At 44.5% G+C, this 15,140-nt stretch overlaps 1 protein-coding gene and 1 long non-coding RNA gene across 4 annotated transcripts in view; one reads left to right on the forward strand and one right to left on the reverse strand.

Annotated features, from left to right (window-relative positions):
- Positions 1 to 13,740, reverse strand: part of CTSH (cathepsin H) — a 222,907-nt gene extending 209,167 nt beyond the window's left edge. The window contains exons 1-2 of one of the 3 annotated variants that reach the window (XM_085644698.1): positions 13,500 to 13,670; positions 2,669 to 2,700 (exon numbers count right to left, since the gene is read on the reverse strand). In XM_085644698.1, the coding sequence (XP_085500824.1) occupies positions 2,669 to 2,700; positions 13,500 to 13,590 (123 nt within the window). In that variant the 5' untranslated portion in view covers positions 13,591 to 13,670. Of the gene's footprint in view, positions 1 to 2,668; positions 2,701 to 13,499 lie in introns of all 3 variants that reach the window. The other 2 variants (XM_085644697.1, XM_085644696.1) reach the window with 2 other exon arrangements.
- A 39-nt stretch (positions 13,741 to 13,779) lies between these two features.
- Positions 13,780 to 15,140, forward strand: part of LOC146860759 (uncharacterized) — a 61,192-nt gene continuing 59,831 nt past the window's right edge. The window contains exon 1 of the long non-coding RNA XR_014978859.1: positions 13,780 to 13,896. This is a non-coding gene — a long non-coding RNA (uncharacterized LOC146860759). The remainder of the gene's footprint in view (positions 13,897 to 15,140) is intronic.

A 15,140-nucleotide genomic window follows, 5' to 3' on the forward strand; every position in this document is an offset into this window, starting at 1 on the left:
TCTATACATGAATGCAAGGTCCATAAGCTGTGGTTGTTGTTCGACACGACCATCTGTACCTTATCCATGCAAATGCTATGAAATCAATAAAATTGTTTATAAAAAAATATATATATAAAACCTTGTGACGAAACGATTACCCCTTCACAATGGGGAAAAACATGGGTTTGCCAAGATGCAAAGTGATTTTCCTTTTGTTTTGTTATGATTATGTAGAATGCTACTGTGCACATTCTCGGATACTTAGGGAGTTGGTCAACAAGGTTATATAGACAGAATGTAATCTACAGCATGCATTTCGATATTCTGTACAAGGTACAACAGAGTAATAACCGTCTTGATATGTAGGGCTGTTGAAGCCTTAGTAGAAGGTGTGCCCACTGAAGATCCACCTGTATCCACTGGATTGTCAGAGCCGAGATTGGTCTTCGGCATATGACCAGACAGTGGAGAGAGCGAGGAACAGGAGTCGAGGTGTCTGCGTTCGGATACTAACTTGCGATGAAGAGAAAGCCAGGAACAACACATAGCAATATGCGTTGTAGAAGAGGCGAGTCTTCACCCACTATGAAATCTGAGCAAGGCCGTCTTGCATATCTTCTGTATTTGTGTAGAGCAGATGGGCAAGAGATTCAGGGATTTCAGACTCAGACTCCTGGCTGGCTCCTAGGGATCAAGAGACGCTAGGCAGCCAGGTGCATAACCATGGAGTGCCTTAAGGACAACAGGAAGGGGCCCAGATTTACTACATTTCTATACAACTCAGAACATCATCCAAATGTGATGAACCAGATTGTACTCGGTGGAAAACAGCGCAGAGCCAAATCCATGAAGACTGGCAAGCTGTAGGTGTCATCCTCCGTGCTGGCGCTCAATTGAGGCTGTCTTGTGCGATGCATAGGTTGATGCCATGGTGCAGTGGGGAGTATGTACTGTCTACCATAGAATTAGTACTGGAGACATACCTGTTCATTACAAATTCCTATGTGTAGACAAACTCAGAAGGTTCCCGTATACTGGCTGTGTTCTGTACACTGCAGCACACTTGCAATAAAACACACAAATCAACACATTTCTCTGTGTTCTTGCCTACTTCAAGTGGGTGTTAGATTTTGACAAAGTGGCTGGTCTGGCTACATTAGTAGATTGGGCTCTGCGTGAGAGCCTATGCTTAATTGCATTGATCCACCCAAGTAATGCTCCCTTGACACAAAGCATTTTTTTGTGGTGTGAAAAGTGCACTTTACAATGCAAAACACCTATTGCGCTGGATAGTAAGTAGTCTTAGGCGCAAAGCCTAAGTAAGTCGAGGTTAAGGTCTTAAAACTGTGTTCTGCTGTCTTTCCCTAAGAAGCCATTGTAATGCCTTCAGGGCCAGCCAGCTGTGGTCGTGCTGTTTCAACCAGAAGCCTAAAATAAGCCAGACTATTTGATTTTCTCATTCTTTTTTTGTTTTTTGGCAGTCTTGTGTGTAGGTTAGAAAATGCAAGGATAGTGAGGAAGATGCAAAATGAGAGAACATGAACATTTGTCACATTTGGTGAGACTAGCTCTTAGTAAGACGAATGGTCAACCAGGCCAAGGAAGCGATATAATAATTGAATTTTCAACAGTGTCAACAACAAGGAGCAGGGAACCCTACTTAAAATGGATTACAAACAGCGTTATTATATTTTAGGTTATGAACACTGCACTTTAAATTTGATTTCCCTTTGTCAAGGAGTTGACAACATGGCCTCCCCCCATGTAGTTTTGCCAATGTTTCTATGCAAAGCACTAGTCACTTTATACTGTTTTGCACCTTGTACTCAGCTCCAAGACCAAGACTTTAGTTTTTGGTTCCCATTTTGCGAAAGACAAACCTGAGACTTGTATTTTTGCAGTCTCTAGGAGCGCCAGATATTTATTATGAATTGCTGAATTTTATAAGAGTAGCTTTTACCATTAGGAAACAATGTAAATCTTAACAACCTGCGATATATATGCACTATAAACTGCACGTGAGCACTTTATATCCGATTAATGGAGTCTATGCCTTTGTTGAAATTCTTATCGTGGGAATGATATGAATTTTAACAACCTGCGATATACATACACTGTGAACTGCACATAAGCTCTTTATCTCCTATCGATGGAATCTGTGCCTTTGCTGAAATGTGAATTCTTAGTACTTTTTGTGGATGTCATGCTTTTATGGCTTCGGCCGAATAAAGATATTTTGATGATGCTGATGAATGGTCACAAGTAAAAAGAACAATCACATGCTCTCTGGACTGGATTTTGGGGGATTTCCACCAAGCCTACCTGCAGACGGGTTGGATCAGTTTATGCTTTTTGGCAGGGTTGGTGCAGGCACAGAGCAGACACAAGGACCATTGTCTACTAAGGTAGAAGAGCGTGGGCTCACTTCCGGTTTCATTGCAGAGGCAGGAACTTACCTCATGACAAGGCATGGCCGGTACAGAAGGGCGCAGTTAATGCTAACGCGAGGCTTGTGCAAGCTCACTGCACACTGGAAAATATTCTGGGGGACTTTTCTGGCTGTGGGCTTCAATACAAGAAACAGAAGTGGGTACATCTCGGTTCCTCAAACACCCCCACACAGACACAACAAACGTCATGCCCTAAACCTGCAGGCTGATCACCCCGGCTTCCATGGCTGACTTACTAGCAATATCCAGGTTTTGAAGTGAAATTCATCTGTAAAAGAAAGAAGGAGTTAAAAACAGCCAGCCAGCCTTAGAAATGTACATAACTCGAGTAACAGACCCTGTACAGGATCACATTCACCTGCATAGTCACAGACAGAGGACTAAAGTCACACACCAAGTACATATATAAAGGGTTTACAGCTTTTTGTCCAGCATGTCTATTTTGTAACTTTTTGTTTATTATCACTATATTCCAAGCACAAGTTTGGGGAGCTTTCCCATATGTCACAGAATTAGAGTTCCATATAATGGCATATTGAGAATCTTTAACTTAGATTTCATCGCAATTGGAGCAAGCTATGTTAGCACATTTAAGAGACTTGACGCAGCGGCATTAAGACATGAAACGTGTTGGCAACTTTTACCATGATATGGCTTCAATTGATTAACAATAAACATATAGTTAATAAATGGATATAACGGGCAAAAAGGTGTACACTTCCTCATTATAAAAATGAAGAACTGTGATATGAACATTGTGGAAGTAGATGCCTCTTCTTTTGAAATTACAAATGTTCTGAGAATTTTGCTCATCAGGGTATTGGTAAACAATTTGTGAGTCACCTCCTAGCGCTTAGCCGCCATATGTCTATTTCCCACAAAAAACATATAAACTGGGGCTGCAGGGACGTCAATACAGTCCTGGCATTAATTCAACAGGCTGTGAGGAGGAAAATGGCTTTTCATTAGACACTGTAGTTCTGGCAGACACAATTACACAACTGTTGCATGTATGGATGAGTCTGGGGCACAGCTGTTGTGTCCAAAGTACAGTTAGAAGCAAATTTATACACGTAGACTGGTGAATTACCCTGCATCGTCAGGACTGGCACTGTAGCAATGATAAATAGAGGCTTCACATGCACAGATAGACATGCCAAAGTTGGAAAACGTATGTAGCACTTCGTCTTTGCATAGCAACCAGGTGGTTCTCCTGGGTAGACATGTGGCCCCAATACAGTCAATAGGAGCCTGGCCTTACAGAGGGACTTTCATCTAACAACAGCCAATGAAGGAGTCATGCTTTCTATCCATGTTTTCTGTCCCCCTTTGCAGTCTAGTCATTCTTGTTGCACGCTTTGCCAATATCCAATATTCCATAATGGAACATATAGGTGGTGTGGCTGCTGAAAAGTCTGAAGGCGACAAGAAGATGAGCCACACCAGAGAGCACTCCATTGTGCTGCACTATGCAGGTGCAGCTGTGCATTAAATGCTCCAGTCCCTTACCAACAAAGGCACAAATTATGACTTTGCAGAAGAAGTAATGGTGCTGGAGATACACTTTGAGCCTGAAGGGAATGCCTACCAAGAATGGGGTATTCTGCTAGAGACCTAGCAAGAGCACCAGTGCATAATAAAATGTTGTTCGAGAGGGAATGTCCCTGCATAGTGAATAGTGATGTTCCACATCCCAGGAATCCTGTTTTTAGGTCTCGCCTAGGCAGCCCTTGCGTTGTCTCTTTGGGGCATGTTATATTCCGAATATGAGCTTTAAGCTCCGCCCAGGGCTTCTGGTTGCATGGTTGGCCTGCCTTTTGGAAATTCCTTTACTGTGGTTGGTCAACAATGTTCATCTGTCCCACCTTGGGTGCCTGGTTCCCTCCCACAGGGACATCACTCATTGTTTCTTTTGGTTGGCCATCTCTTGCCTCCTTACTCATACCCCCTCCCTCGCTTCATGTCTGTCCTTCTTCCTGCAATGATGCTTGTTTTGAAAGGTAGTTTATTTGCCCTGCTTTTTATTGGCCATCTGTTTCCCCTTGTTCGCTTTCCCATTCAGCTTCTGTTTCAAGTAAAACTCACCTTTGTTTTCTTTGTGCGTGTTTAGTCTCAGGAACTCGCTCGTGCCCACTGTTGCTGCCCCTCCTCGGGCTGCAGCTGCCTCCTACTCCTCCCTCCTGTTTTTTTATTTTTGTATTTCCTGCTGGCTCTGTGATGTTTGTATCGCATGATCCCACGAGTCTGCATTTAAAAACAAGCTTGCTCCCTCTATTTGGGCTGCAGCTGCCTCCTCCCTCCGGCTTGTTTAATATTTACTTCCTGCTCGCCCTGCGATGATCCCACAAAATATTTCCAGTGAATAACGAGAAACAGGCAGAATAGTGTACACAAAATCACTGTGACGGAAGCTCTGGGTCCCACAACGACATAACTAGAATTGCCGCTTTAATGGGCTCCTTGAAACCACCCTCATTTTTCTCTGTTCCCGCCCCTTTTCTGGTCATGGTTCTCAGCCGCTTTGAGAGAGGGAGCCTTCGTTCTTCACTTCAAAATGTCGAAGCCGTTTCCAAGATTTAATTTTAATTTTATTTTATTTAATGCATTTTTATAAAGCACAGACTTTACCCGAAGGTGTCAGAGCGCTGTACAATAGAACCAGTTACGTTACATGAGAGAAATGTTACAAAGTAGAACGTTACAAAAATAAACAGGAGACTAGAAGAGGTAGGGTAAAACCATAGAATGCAAGAACACAATATCAAACACAGCAAGCAAGGGTGAGGAATGTACCAGAAAATATTACAAATTTACAATGATGAACAAGCTTCCTAGAGGGGTCTGAGAATGAAGGTATTAGTTCTGAAAGTGTCTTTGGAAGAGAAGAGATTTGAGGTCAGTTTTGAAGATCGGGATAGAGGTGGTGGCACGGAGCAATGGAGGAAGCGAGTTCCAGATTCTCACCGCATTACCTGTGAACGATTGATCCATCGATCTTTCCCTTTTGAAGGAGGGGGGCTCAAGCAGAAACTTTTCCACATTCCGAGAAGGTCTCGAGCCTCCAGACATTTTCAGTTTATTCGCCAGGTTACGAGGGGAGGAAGTGTGCAAGGCTTTGTGGAGGAATTCAGTTTTGGAGGGATTGAGAATGAGTTGGTGACCTAACATCCAGTTTTGAATAGAGTTGAGAGTAGAGTTTAGCAGTGAGAGACCATGTGAGGAAGACACCTTGAGGTAGATTTGAGTGTCATCCGCATAGGGATGGTAGTGGATCCCAGATTTACTTAGGAGGTTCCCTAATGGTTCCAGATAGAGATTAAACAAAGTGGGTGCAAGGATAGAACCTTGAGGGATGCCTTGACCAACCGCCAATAGAGACGAAAGACTGTTCGCTATCTTGATCATTTGGGATCTGTCTGAGAGGAATGAGGTGAACCATTTAAGCACTGTGCCTTCCACGCACATTCTCTGTTGAAGAGTGTTAAGGAGGATGTTGTGATTAACAGTGTCAAAGGCTGCAGAGAGGTCAAGAAGAATCAGAAGGCACGCTTCCCCAGAATCGAGTATATGCAGCGCATCATCAATCACTTGCAGCAGGGCTATTTTAGTGCATGTCCAGCATTGTCCTGTTTTGAGGGCAGCTGGGAGGGAGCCTTTACTGAGGAAGAGATTAACTAGCCTGGTCCAGTAAGAGAGAGTATTGGTGTAGAAATCAATGGCGATGACACTAGGGATGGGGTCAGAAGAATGGTTGGAGGGTTTGGTTTCGAGGATGCATTTGAGGAGGTCATCTTCCGAGATGGCGGCAAAGTTCTGCCAAGTAACTAAGGATTTTCGCTCCGCAATGGGGGTGGGGTGGGTGACCTGATCCACCAGTGATTTGACCTTTTCATCGAAGAATATAGCGAATTCTGCTGCTTTCTTTGAAGAATCACAGTTTTATCAGCTTCAATCTTCTTCCCTTCAGTAGGCATCGGAGACTTCTGACAGGAAACGCAGGCCATACGTCATGCCGTTTGTGTCATTGTGCTGTAGCTAGGACATTATGTTTCATCAGGTGAAGTTCTTAACAAATAATGTGTGTTTTTTCCAACTTGTTCCTCTTTCCACCGTGCTGGCATCTGTAGAGCAAATGCTGCTGGACTCGGATCATGAACATGTGTGCTGATTCACACAGACAGACGATTTGCATGCGACTGGATTGTCTTAAGCACATTATATTTAACCTGGAGTTTCTCAGTGCTAATGCGTGAGCTACAAACAGCATAGTTTTGAAACAGTGGGCAGTGGTTGCCACTTTCTGTTTTTGACCTATGGTACCTGCAGCTCACGCAGTAACTCAGAGAACTTGCGAGTTAAATATACGCGATTAAGAGAGGGCAATTTTAGTTAAACAAGCACGTAGCTATACACGGAGAAAGACAACTGCTCACAATGTCCACACTGTGATGCCTGAAGCTTGTGCTAACTCGATCAGTTTTCAAGGTAAATCTATATACAATGCACTTAGGTAAAATACATTGTCATTTACAAAGCCAAGAGCTCTAACTCTTAAAAATGCGAGACCCATTGCATTGCAAATGCTTGTTTGATTTTGGCCCAAGCATCACACAAATATAGAGTGTGAGTGAAGGCCTAAAGCCTGTTCCTTGACATGAGTGAACTTCTGGCTCTGTACTGTGACCTTGAGGGGCACACCAAACGTGCCCTCATTTGACTGACAGTAGTCCCTTTCATGGGTTTAGCACGTAAAACAGTGGTGGCAGCATACCGTGTTATCTGAATCAGATATTGTGACCAGACCTTTTTATCTGTGTCACTTGAGTGAAGACCTACTGGCCCCCTCACGTAAAGTTCAGCTTCTATGTGCTAACACAGTTCGTAGCACTAACATCCAAAGTTTATGTTATGATTGTGTGCATGTACTACACACATTGAATCTACAAGTGAACCAGTGTAATGGAGGCCTTCATCTTCCATTTTGGATGCCCCTGGCCTGTTCATGTTCACAAAATGACAGTGAGGTTGTTTTCCCAGGCAGTGGAAGTGTACTGCTAACATTCCTGAAGCTAGAGGGAGAAGTCCTAGAAAATGAAGTGGAGTCTTTTTTTTGCTGAGAGCAGAGAGCGGCTGCTGATTAGTCTTCCTGAGCATAGATGTTTTGTAGATGTATTGTAGATAGTAGGAGTGAAGGGTAGGGCTGCAATCTGTGTGCAGAGTGTGAAGGGTCCTTTAGGTGAGACCCGCCTTTTGTACATTTTTTAGTAACTGTTCAGTGAGGCTGTTGCCAGTAAGATGCAGAACGCTCACACCTCTTGCTTGTGCCACTGACAAAGCACCATGAGTCATGCCGGTGCCATGCTGCCAGAATAAGGGTGACTTTTTGTGACCCCCAGCCCTCCACCCTAACTCACCCGCACCCCAGAAGCAAGCTTACGACTAGCTAGAGACCGGCCACAATGCAGGAGCCTGCACTCTTGCACTCCGGGTCGTGACTGAGACTCTTGGTCGGGGCCTCCGCAGGTCCCTTCCACAGACTTGAGATGAGTGCTGAAGCACTGGAAGCCAACATATCTGTCCTGAAAAAAGGACAAGGTGCCAAATATATGCTGCAGGTTTCTGCCGCGGCCAAAGAGCAGACGAAACTCTGCAGTGGTGGGATAAGTAAAATTGACACTAACAAAAGTAAGTGAATGCACAAACTTAATAGAAGAGGTAACACTGCACCTGTACTAGGCCCAAGTACAGTTTGCCCACAATGGTGAAAAATCTGTATAAAATGACCTGTAGTGTGTAGTGTTGATTATTGTATGTGAATTAAAGTAAATTATTTTAGCAAAGACAAGTACTGGGTAAGGCAATCTGCTATTTCACTGTTGGGTGGGTGATGAGTTCTGAGCTTGAAGCACCCCCATACTACCTCCCTGTGAAGCCTGTCACTGCTCCCTATCGCTACAACTAAAAGTCAAGTGCTGAATGGGTTGTACGGGGCCTAGTTGGCAGAGCCTTAGTAGGACGGGCCCTAGAAAATCAGAGGCAAATACCCCTAGCCCCACCCGCGGCTGTGGCCCAGTAGCCCCTGCTTGCCCTGTGGACCCCGCACTGGGCCTGACACATGCACCGTGGCAAATCATCTGGAGTATTATACAAGGAGAAACTTGGAAATTTCCTAAGAACAACAAATATATAGGCCACACACTATAACCATCTATGTCACGCCCTGAGCACTTAGAAGTTGAACTCACTAACATCATCATTAAGGAGAAGTGGGCAAGATAAATTGAAAATGGAAGAAATAGTTAGTGGGTGAGAGCAATACCTTAGAAAGGGGGCGCTCCTTTGGAAATTGTGGAGGGTGTTTGCCTCGCGAAGAGAACTGCCGGTCTGTGAGAAAACTAAACCGTTTTGCCAAAGTGTGTTGATTCAAAATGACAACCAAGTTTTCAGAATGTAGCTGTTTCAAGGGGAGGCCGTCACACAGGTCAAGACAGAGATGCCAATAAGTTCCCAGCATCTGTGATGGTGGAGTCAAAAGAAGAAGTAGATGTCATCTCCCTATTTCACATTAGCCCTGAAAACGGTTGTCGCAACCCAGGTGCACGGTCACCATTCAAGTACTCGACACAGTAGTGCTCAGAGAGAAGAAAGACACAGTGAATGAATGTCATGGCCTCAGAAACCTTTAGTAAGCTGAAGTCACAACCATGTCCTATGAGTCAGCTGACAGCTATTGTGAGGAAAGGGACATTACAATACAGCTAACAGTACAGCGAAGTGGACGTCTCTTGGGCTGACATACTCATCAGATGCGGCATTTCCAAAGAATTATAGCCCATACAGATTGCCTGTAAATGTAACTGTGTGCCAGAGAGGAAATTCCAGAAGAGTATGAAATACTATTTTGTGACTTGTGATGCAGATACAGAAAAATGGACCACTAGTGATGCTGATTCTCAGGGGCATTCACTTTCACATCTACAAAAATGCTGAGTAAGAGCTGTAAATATTAGAAAAGGCTGACATTAGCAAAAATGTGACGGACCCCCACCCCCGGGGACTCAACAATAGTCTTCACAAAGAAGGCGCTGCTGTGTGAGGAGCTACAGATGTGTGTGGGCATGGGAATCCCAACAATGCAATAATAAGCATCACATTACCCCCGCAATTAGTGTAGATCTCAGAAGGCCCTGATGTTTCTCAAAATCGATCTCAACAAAAAGTGCATTAAATTAGAACGGCATTAAAGTATCTTGTAACATCCTCAGCCCACGCTGTGATGTAAAGATGTAAAAAGCTAATCTTTGACATCCTAACAGTGGCTTATCTCTTCCAGAATTCTATTTGGGACAGGTTTGCTTACCTCCCCAAAGTGAAACTCAGTAAAATAATTATCATCTATACATTCTCTGAACATAAGTAGTACTGGAGACTAATGGTCACCCTACCCCATTGTGCATAAAAAATATGTGAATTCTAGAAGCCTCGTATTGAGTTATCTGGCTGATTTATCATCAGCAGGCACCACCGCCAGTCCCAAAAACATTCAAGACATAAAAACTTCATCTGTTCTACGGGATGCATTGGAAGTACATAGCATCCTAGACATGGTAATCTACTGTGGTGGATTCATATGTATACGAGACGCAAAAAGAATCTTCTAAAGCAACACACTGATGGGACTAAAAAAGAATGGAGCTACCCCACAAAGACGTCTTCCAAGTCATGAAAAATGCCCTACAGAAGGACAACACCATGGTATACTTTGACCCTCGCTAGTTTATAAAACATAATAGTCAACGCTAGTCCTCATTTCTGGGAGTGGCGCTGATACGAAAGGAAAGACCAGGTCAACTATCATGACCAGTGCCCTTACCCCGACAGAGCAGCAATAATCACAGCTTGAACAGTAGGCCATTGACCATTTCTGGGGATGCCGCCATTTTCATGCAGGTTTTGCATATATCCTTTGAAGGTGAGAACTAATCCCAAGCCACTGGTACCTTTATTCCATGGATAACTTGGACAGGGAATAGAAAATCGGATCCTGCGGTCACATGGTTGAGTACAGGTCAGTGGTGGACAGTTCCACTGGCTACACCGATGCTTTCCAAACTCTGTGTCACGACACGTTACTGTGTCGCCTGCCATGTGTGGGTGTGTCACTCGAAGACAAGAGGTCTACTCATCATGCAGGACGCATGTTAGTGACGCAGTACCTGTTCCTGTGGAAGGCGGAAAAGAAGAGCATCGTGCTGCCATTCTCCCGCAGGCCTGGCGGTGAGTAAGATACTGCGGCGTGAATGTCGGGAGATGGGGCTGCTGGCTTCTGCCCTCCATTGGGCCATTACGGACACAGGGGTTCTGGGCCCGTTCAGTGGTCCGGATACGCCGCGGGCACAGCCAGGGTCTAGGCCCGTTCCCCGAAATGGCACGGCACCTCATGGTGTATGGGGGGTGGGCGCGATCAGCCTTTGATTAGCTGTAATGGTAAAGCAGACATACACACCCATGCCTTGGATCCCACCGCCCCGTCTAAATATGTTTAGGGCACATTGAGGACATACCTGACAAGTGAAGACACTGGATATTGAATGGTAGGTGCTTCACTTGAGACTGAGAGTAATCTGGATGGACTATGTGGGATGCTAGCAGCTATCTTCGGATTGTATCAAAGTTTACTCTGAGATACACTAACTTAAAGGGATTGCATGAACAGTATCTACGTGTGATACATAAGAATATGGCTTAATAACCCTAATAATAGAGAATAGATTGCAGAGCCGATGGACAAGGAGACAGTTGGTCTACTACCCACAAATATGTACACTTGTATATATATTAACGTTCTGCTAAGGAACATTTTAAGATAAGGGAGTTCATCAACTGAGCAAAGATATGAAGTGGGCCGAATAAACATCACTATGCTTTTGTACCACACCCTGCAATAGTCTTTTAATAATGTACCCCACAATTGACTGACTGTGTTAATGTTCACAGTGCTTGCAAGTGTGCATTGTTGGATAATACTGACAAAATTTGAGTTAAAAAAAGTACCTAATTCAAAGGCCCACTGTTGTTCATTTACGAGTGCCTTGTGACAACACAGAAAGAAATGGACCAGTTTAATTTCTGTTTGATTGTCTTCTACTTGATGCCATTCGAATTATTTTGTGCTATGAAGAGAGCCTTTGATGTGGCTGTTGCACTCTTACAGCAAATATTACTGCAGTCATCCATTATCTGAATTTTTATCCTTTGGGTCGTCATGGCACCGTGTCGCGAAATGATGCATGTCTAAAAAGTGTGTCACCAACATGAAAAGTTTGGAAACCACTGGGCAACACCTTGAGACCTCCTAGACCAACAATTTAAGTAACAAGAGGATAAAAGAGACATCAAACCCTTGACGCACCATGCGAGTTTACACCTATTGTAACTATTCCAAAGGTGGTAGTCATATAAGAGGTAGTGGCATTAAGATGGTCTTGTGTAATGATTCGATATTCATTAGTAACCAATATCAAGCACCAAGGTCTGGTGAAGACCAAGTCCTTGGTTCTTTAAATGTTCCCAGAAGTGACAGCCTAGGTGTAAGAGGCATAATCTCTGTCCTGATCTGGAAAACTCTGAGATATGGGGAAAAACATTTTATATAGTCTCCAAAGACTTCAATATAACACTGTGAGAGCTTTGCATCACTATCGACGGCAAACAATCGCTGGGGTTTTTGAAGGGACATTCTCATGTCCACAAATAGAAACTGTCAATAGCATGTCCTCTGAGGGAGTGATGCCAGAGATAGAGAACAGAGCAAACCATGGTATACCTCAAGAATGACAATAAGGCAACAAACAGCCCTCAGTTTGCAAAGAAGATATCTCGAAGATTTCAGCATATATCATCATGATATCAAATCTCGGTGGTCTCAACTGAGAGGAGAGATTGAATACCTCATGCACACCATGAATATGGCACCCAAGCTTGTCAAAGAACAAAATGCAACTAGCATATTCGCTACTGATGTTCACCAATTAGAGAACTACAGACTGTAGAACCTTTATCACTGTTCCACTACATTTCCCACGGGCTGGCACTGTTAGCTCCTCTTAGAAGGTAGACACCTTGAATCCACGTCAGACACCCCTCTAGGTAAGTTCAGGGCTTCTCCTGATGGGCGTGCTCTGAAGTTTGTTTTTCTGAGCACGTGCTGTGTCAGGTGTTTGCATCTCTCATGTTATGCTGAGTCTCTCTGCAGCTTGTGCTCTGGAGTTTGACCCTCTGTAACTCTGTTCTGGTGTCTGTATCTTTGTCTTCTAGTGTCTTTTTAGTGTTGAGAATTCTACTGCTTTTGAATGTCTGCACCCTGTTTCCTTCTCTCTCTTCTGTTCTTTAGTATCTACTCTATTGCATTCAATAACAATTCAGGGCAATACAATACAGTGCTCTGTGTTCTGCCCCCAGCTCTCTGTCTCGGGCTATTGTTTATTCTACACCTGTAGTCTAACCTCCTCAGTTTCTCTGCTGTTGCATCTGTTCCCTGCTCTAGTGTCCTCACAAAGTTTTTGGTGTGCGCCATCTAATTGTTTAGGTGCCCAAAGGTCTGGTGTATGGCAATGTTCTGATGTCTGTCCCATTCTTCTCGGCGTTTCCACCTCATCTGTACTATTCTGGTATCCGTCAACTCTGTGCTTTGTTTCTTCTGGAGTCTGCACCTCTCTGTTTTGGTGTGTCTATATAGGGTGTTCTCTGGTGTATGCTGCGGATTCTAGAGTTTACTCCGTGTTCTGGATTCCAGCGGATCCCGTGTTCTGCGTGTAATCTTCCGTGCTGGTGTGTTTTGGAGTTCAGTGCTCTAAACAACCTCTGGCCCTTGTACCTCTGTGGCCCTACGCTTGCTTCAGCGTCTATCCCATACTTAACTGGTGTCTGCTCGGTGTTCTCGTGTCCGTCAGTCCGTCCGCTCTGTGTGTATCAGTCAGGAGCGGTGCACTGGTTTCGGACTCCTCATCTCTGTCGTGCGGCAGAGAACCTGTCCTTTCTGCCCCCCATCCTCCTCCCCTCACTTACCCTCAGTTGTGGGCTGCAGCGCTTCGGAGCTCCCTGCCACGGACCCCAGTCCCCAGAGCAGCAGGGCGAAGATCCCGGGGGATGCCACCATCCTGGCTGCAGGAAAGCACCGTTCTCTATCACCGCGCCTGGGGTCACTTCCTCGTGTATCACGAGTGACGCCTCCTTTTCTCCTCTCTGCGTCCGCCCTCTGCCGTCTACTCCTCCCATCCTCTGCTTTCACTTCCCAATCCCTCTTCCCTCCTCCCTCTCGTTCTCAGAGGTCGAAGTGTAAAACAACATTCATTGGCAGCGCCAGCCGTAGTTTGGGACTTCCTGTAGGGGATGCAGAGATGTAACCCTCGGTTAGCCCGAGGAAACAGGTGGAGTAGTGTGAAGGCGATTCAATGTAGTGAAGGTAACTCTCAGCAGGACGCGTGCTTCTTCAGTTTATGAACTAGTTACGGTTGTTATAGCACAACATACGGTTGACAATAGAAAACAGCCGTTTTGGTGGTAAAACTTGTGCTTCCATGCTTGCGCAGGTGGTTAGTTGCACGTGCAGTGGCCTGCGGGGGGCACGTGGCTTGGAGGGAAGTTAGGATTGAGAACGAGTGGGGTTTGGCAGTGGGTATTGTGTTATGTTTGTTCAATTAAAGTGGAGCATATACAACACATTATGTATGTATACAACTAATAGAAAGATAGGTATTTGTGTATTCATTTGCCTTGTGTTCTGCACAAGGCACGCATGGATTGCATAACTCTCTCCCACCATGACTCCCAGTCCCACCTCCTGCATGCAGCATGCAAGGACAGGATATTTAAAAGATATTTTGTTGACTGGCAATTCCATTTCTCCTAGCCAGGAAATTTATCAGGACGTGTTGAAATACTACCTTGGGTGGTTTCACAAGGGGCCAGCGACCCTAAATGCCCAAGGCATTGTCTGTAGAATTGTCGTGGTTCTTATACCACTTTTTTGATATATGGTTTGGTACCCCCCTGGGGCCCTATGATTCCAGTGCTATTTATTGTAACTATCAATGCTTGTTTGAATTGTATCTTCACCTCTAGCCTCATAAAGAGACTAGTGGGGTTATTCCTAGAATAAATACATATATTTTATATATATACCTGTGTGGACTACTCTTTCATTTGGTTATTCAAGAGGTTATCTATGGTAAAACAATAAGCTTAATACTCCTTCAAGACTTAGCCTGAAGGCTGCTCTCCACAGCTACCACTATGATAGCTTTCTTTAAAGGTTGTCTTTAACCTACCACCATAAGAGTCGAATTGGACTGGTACAAGGTGTCCCCTATAACTAGAGGACAGCATATGCCAGGCCAACTTCTCACACGATCTACCTTTATCCCAGCTATGAATGCAGTACCAGTACAATACCACTTTAAATGCTGATTCCGTTCCCGCTGTGTTATGGCTCGATAGTGTATGCCTGCCCATTCTTTGTCGGAGAGTGTCCTTTCTAATTCTGCCTCCCATCGCTGTTGCCCTTTAGTTCACCCCCCCCATTGTTGCCTGTGGAAAGTATTGAGTATAACTCAGAAATGAGGCGCTTATTGCCCTTTTTACATACCAGCCATTTTTCAAAAGCCGTGAGAGCTCGGTGCGCCCACCTTTGGCAGGAAGAAGATGTAA

Source organism: Triturus cristatus, chromosome 3_1 (genome assembly GCF_964204655.1).
Source record: "Triturus cristatus chromosome 3_1, aTriCri1.1, whole genome shotgun sequence".
Classification (NCBI taxonomy): Eukaryota; Metazoa; Chordata; class Amphibia; order Caudata; family Salamandridae; genus Triturus; species Triturus cristatus.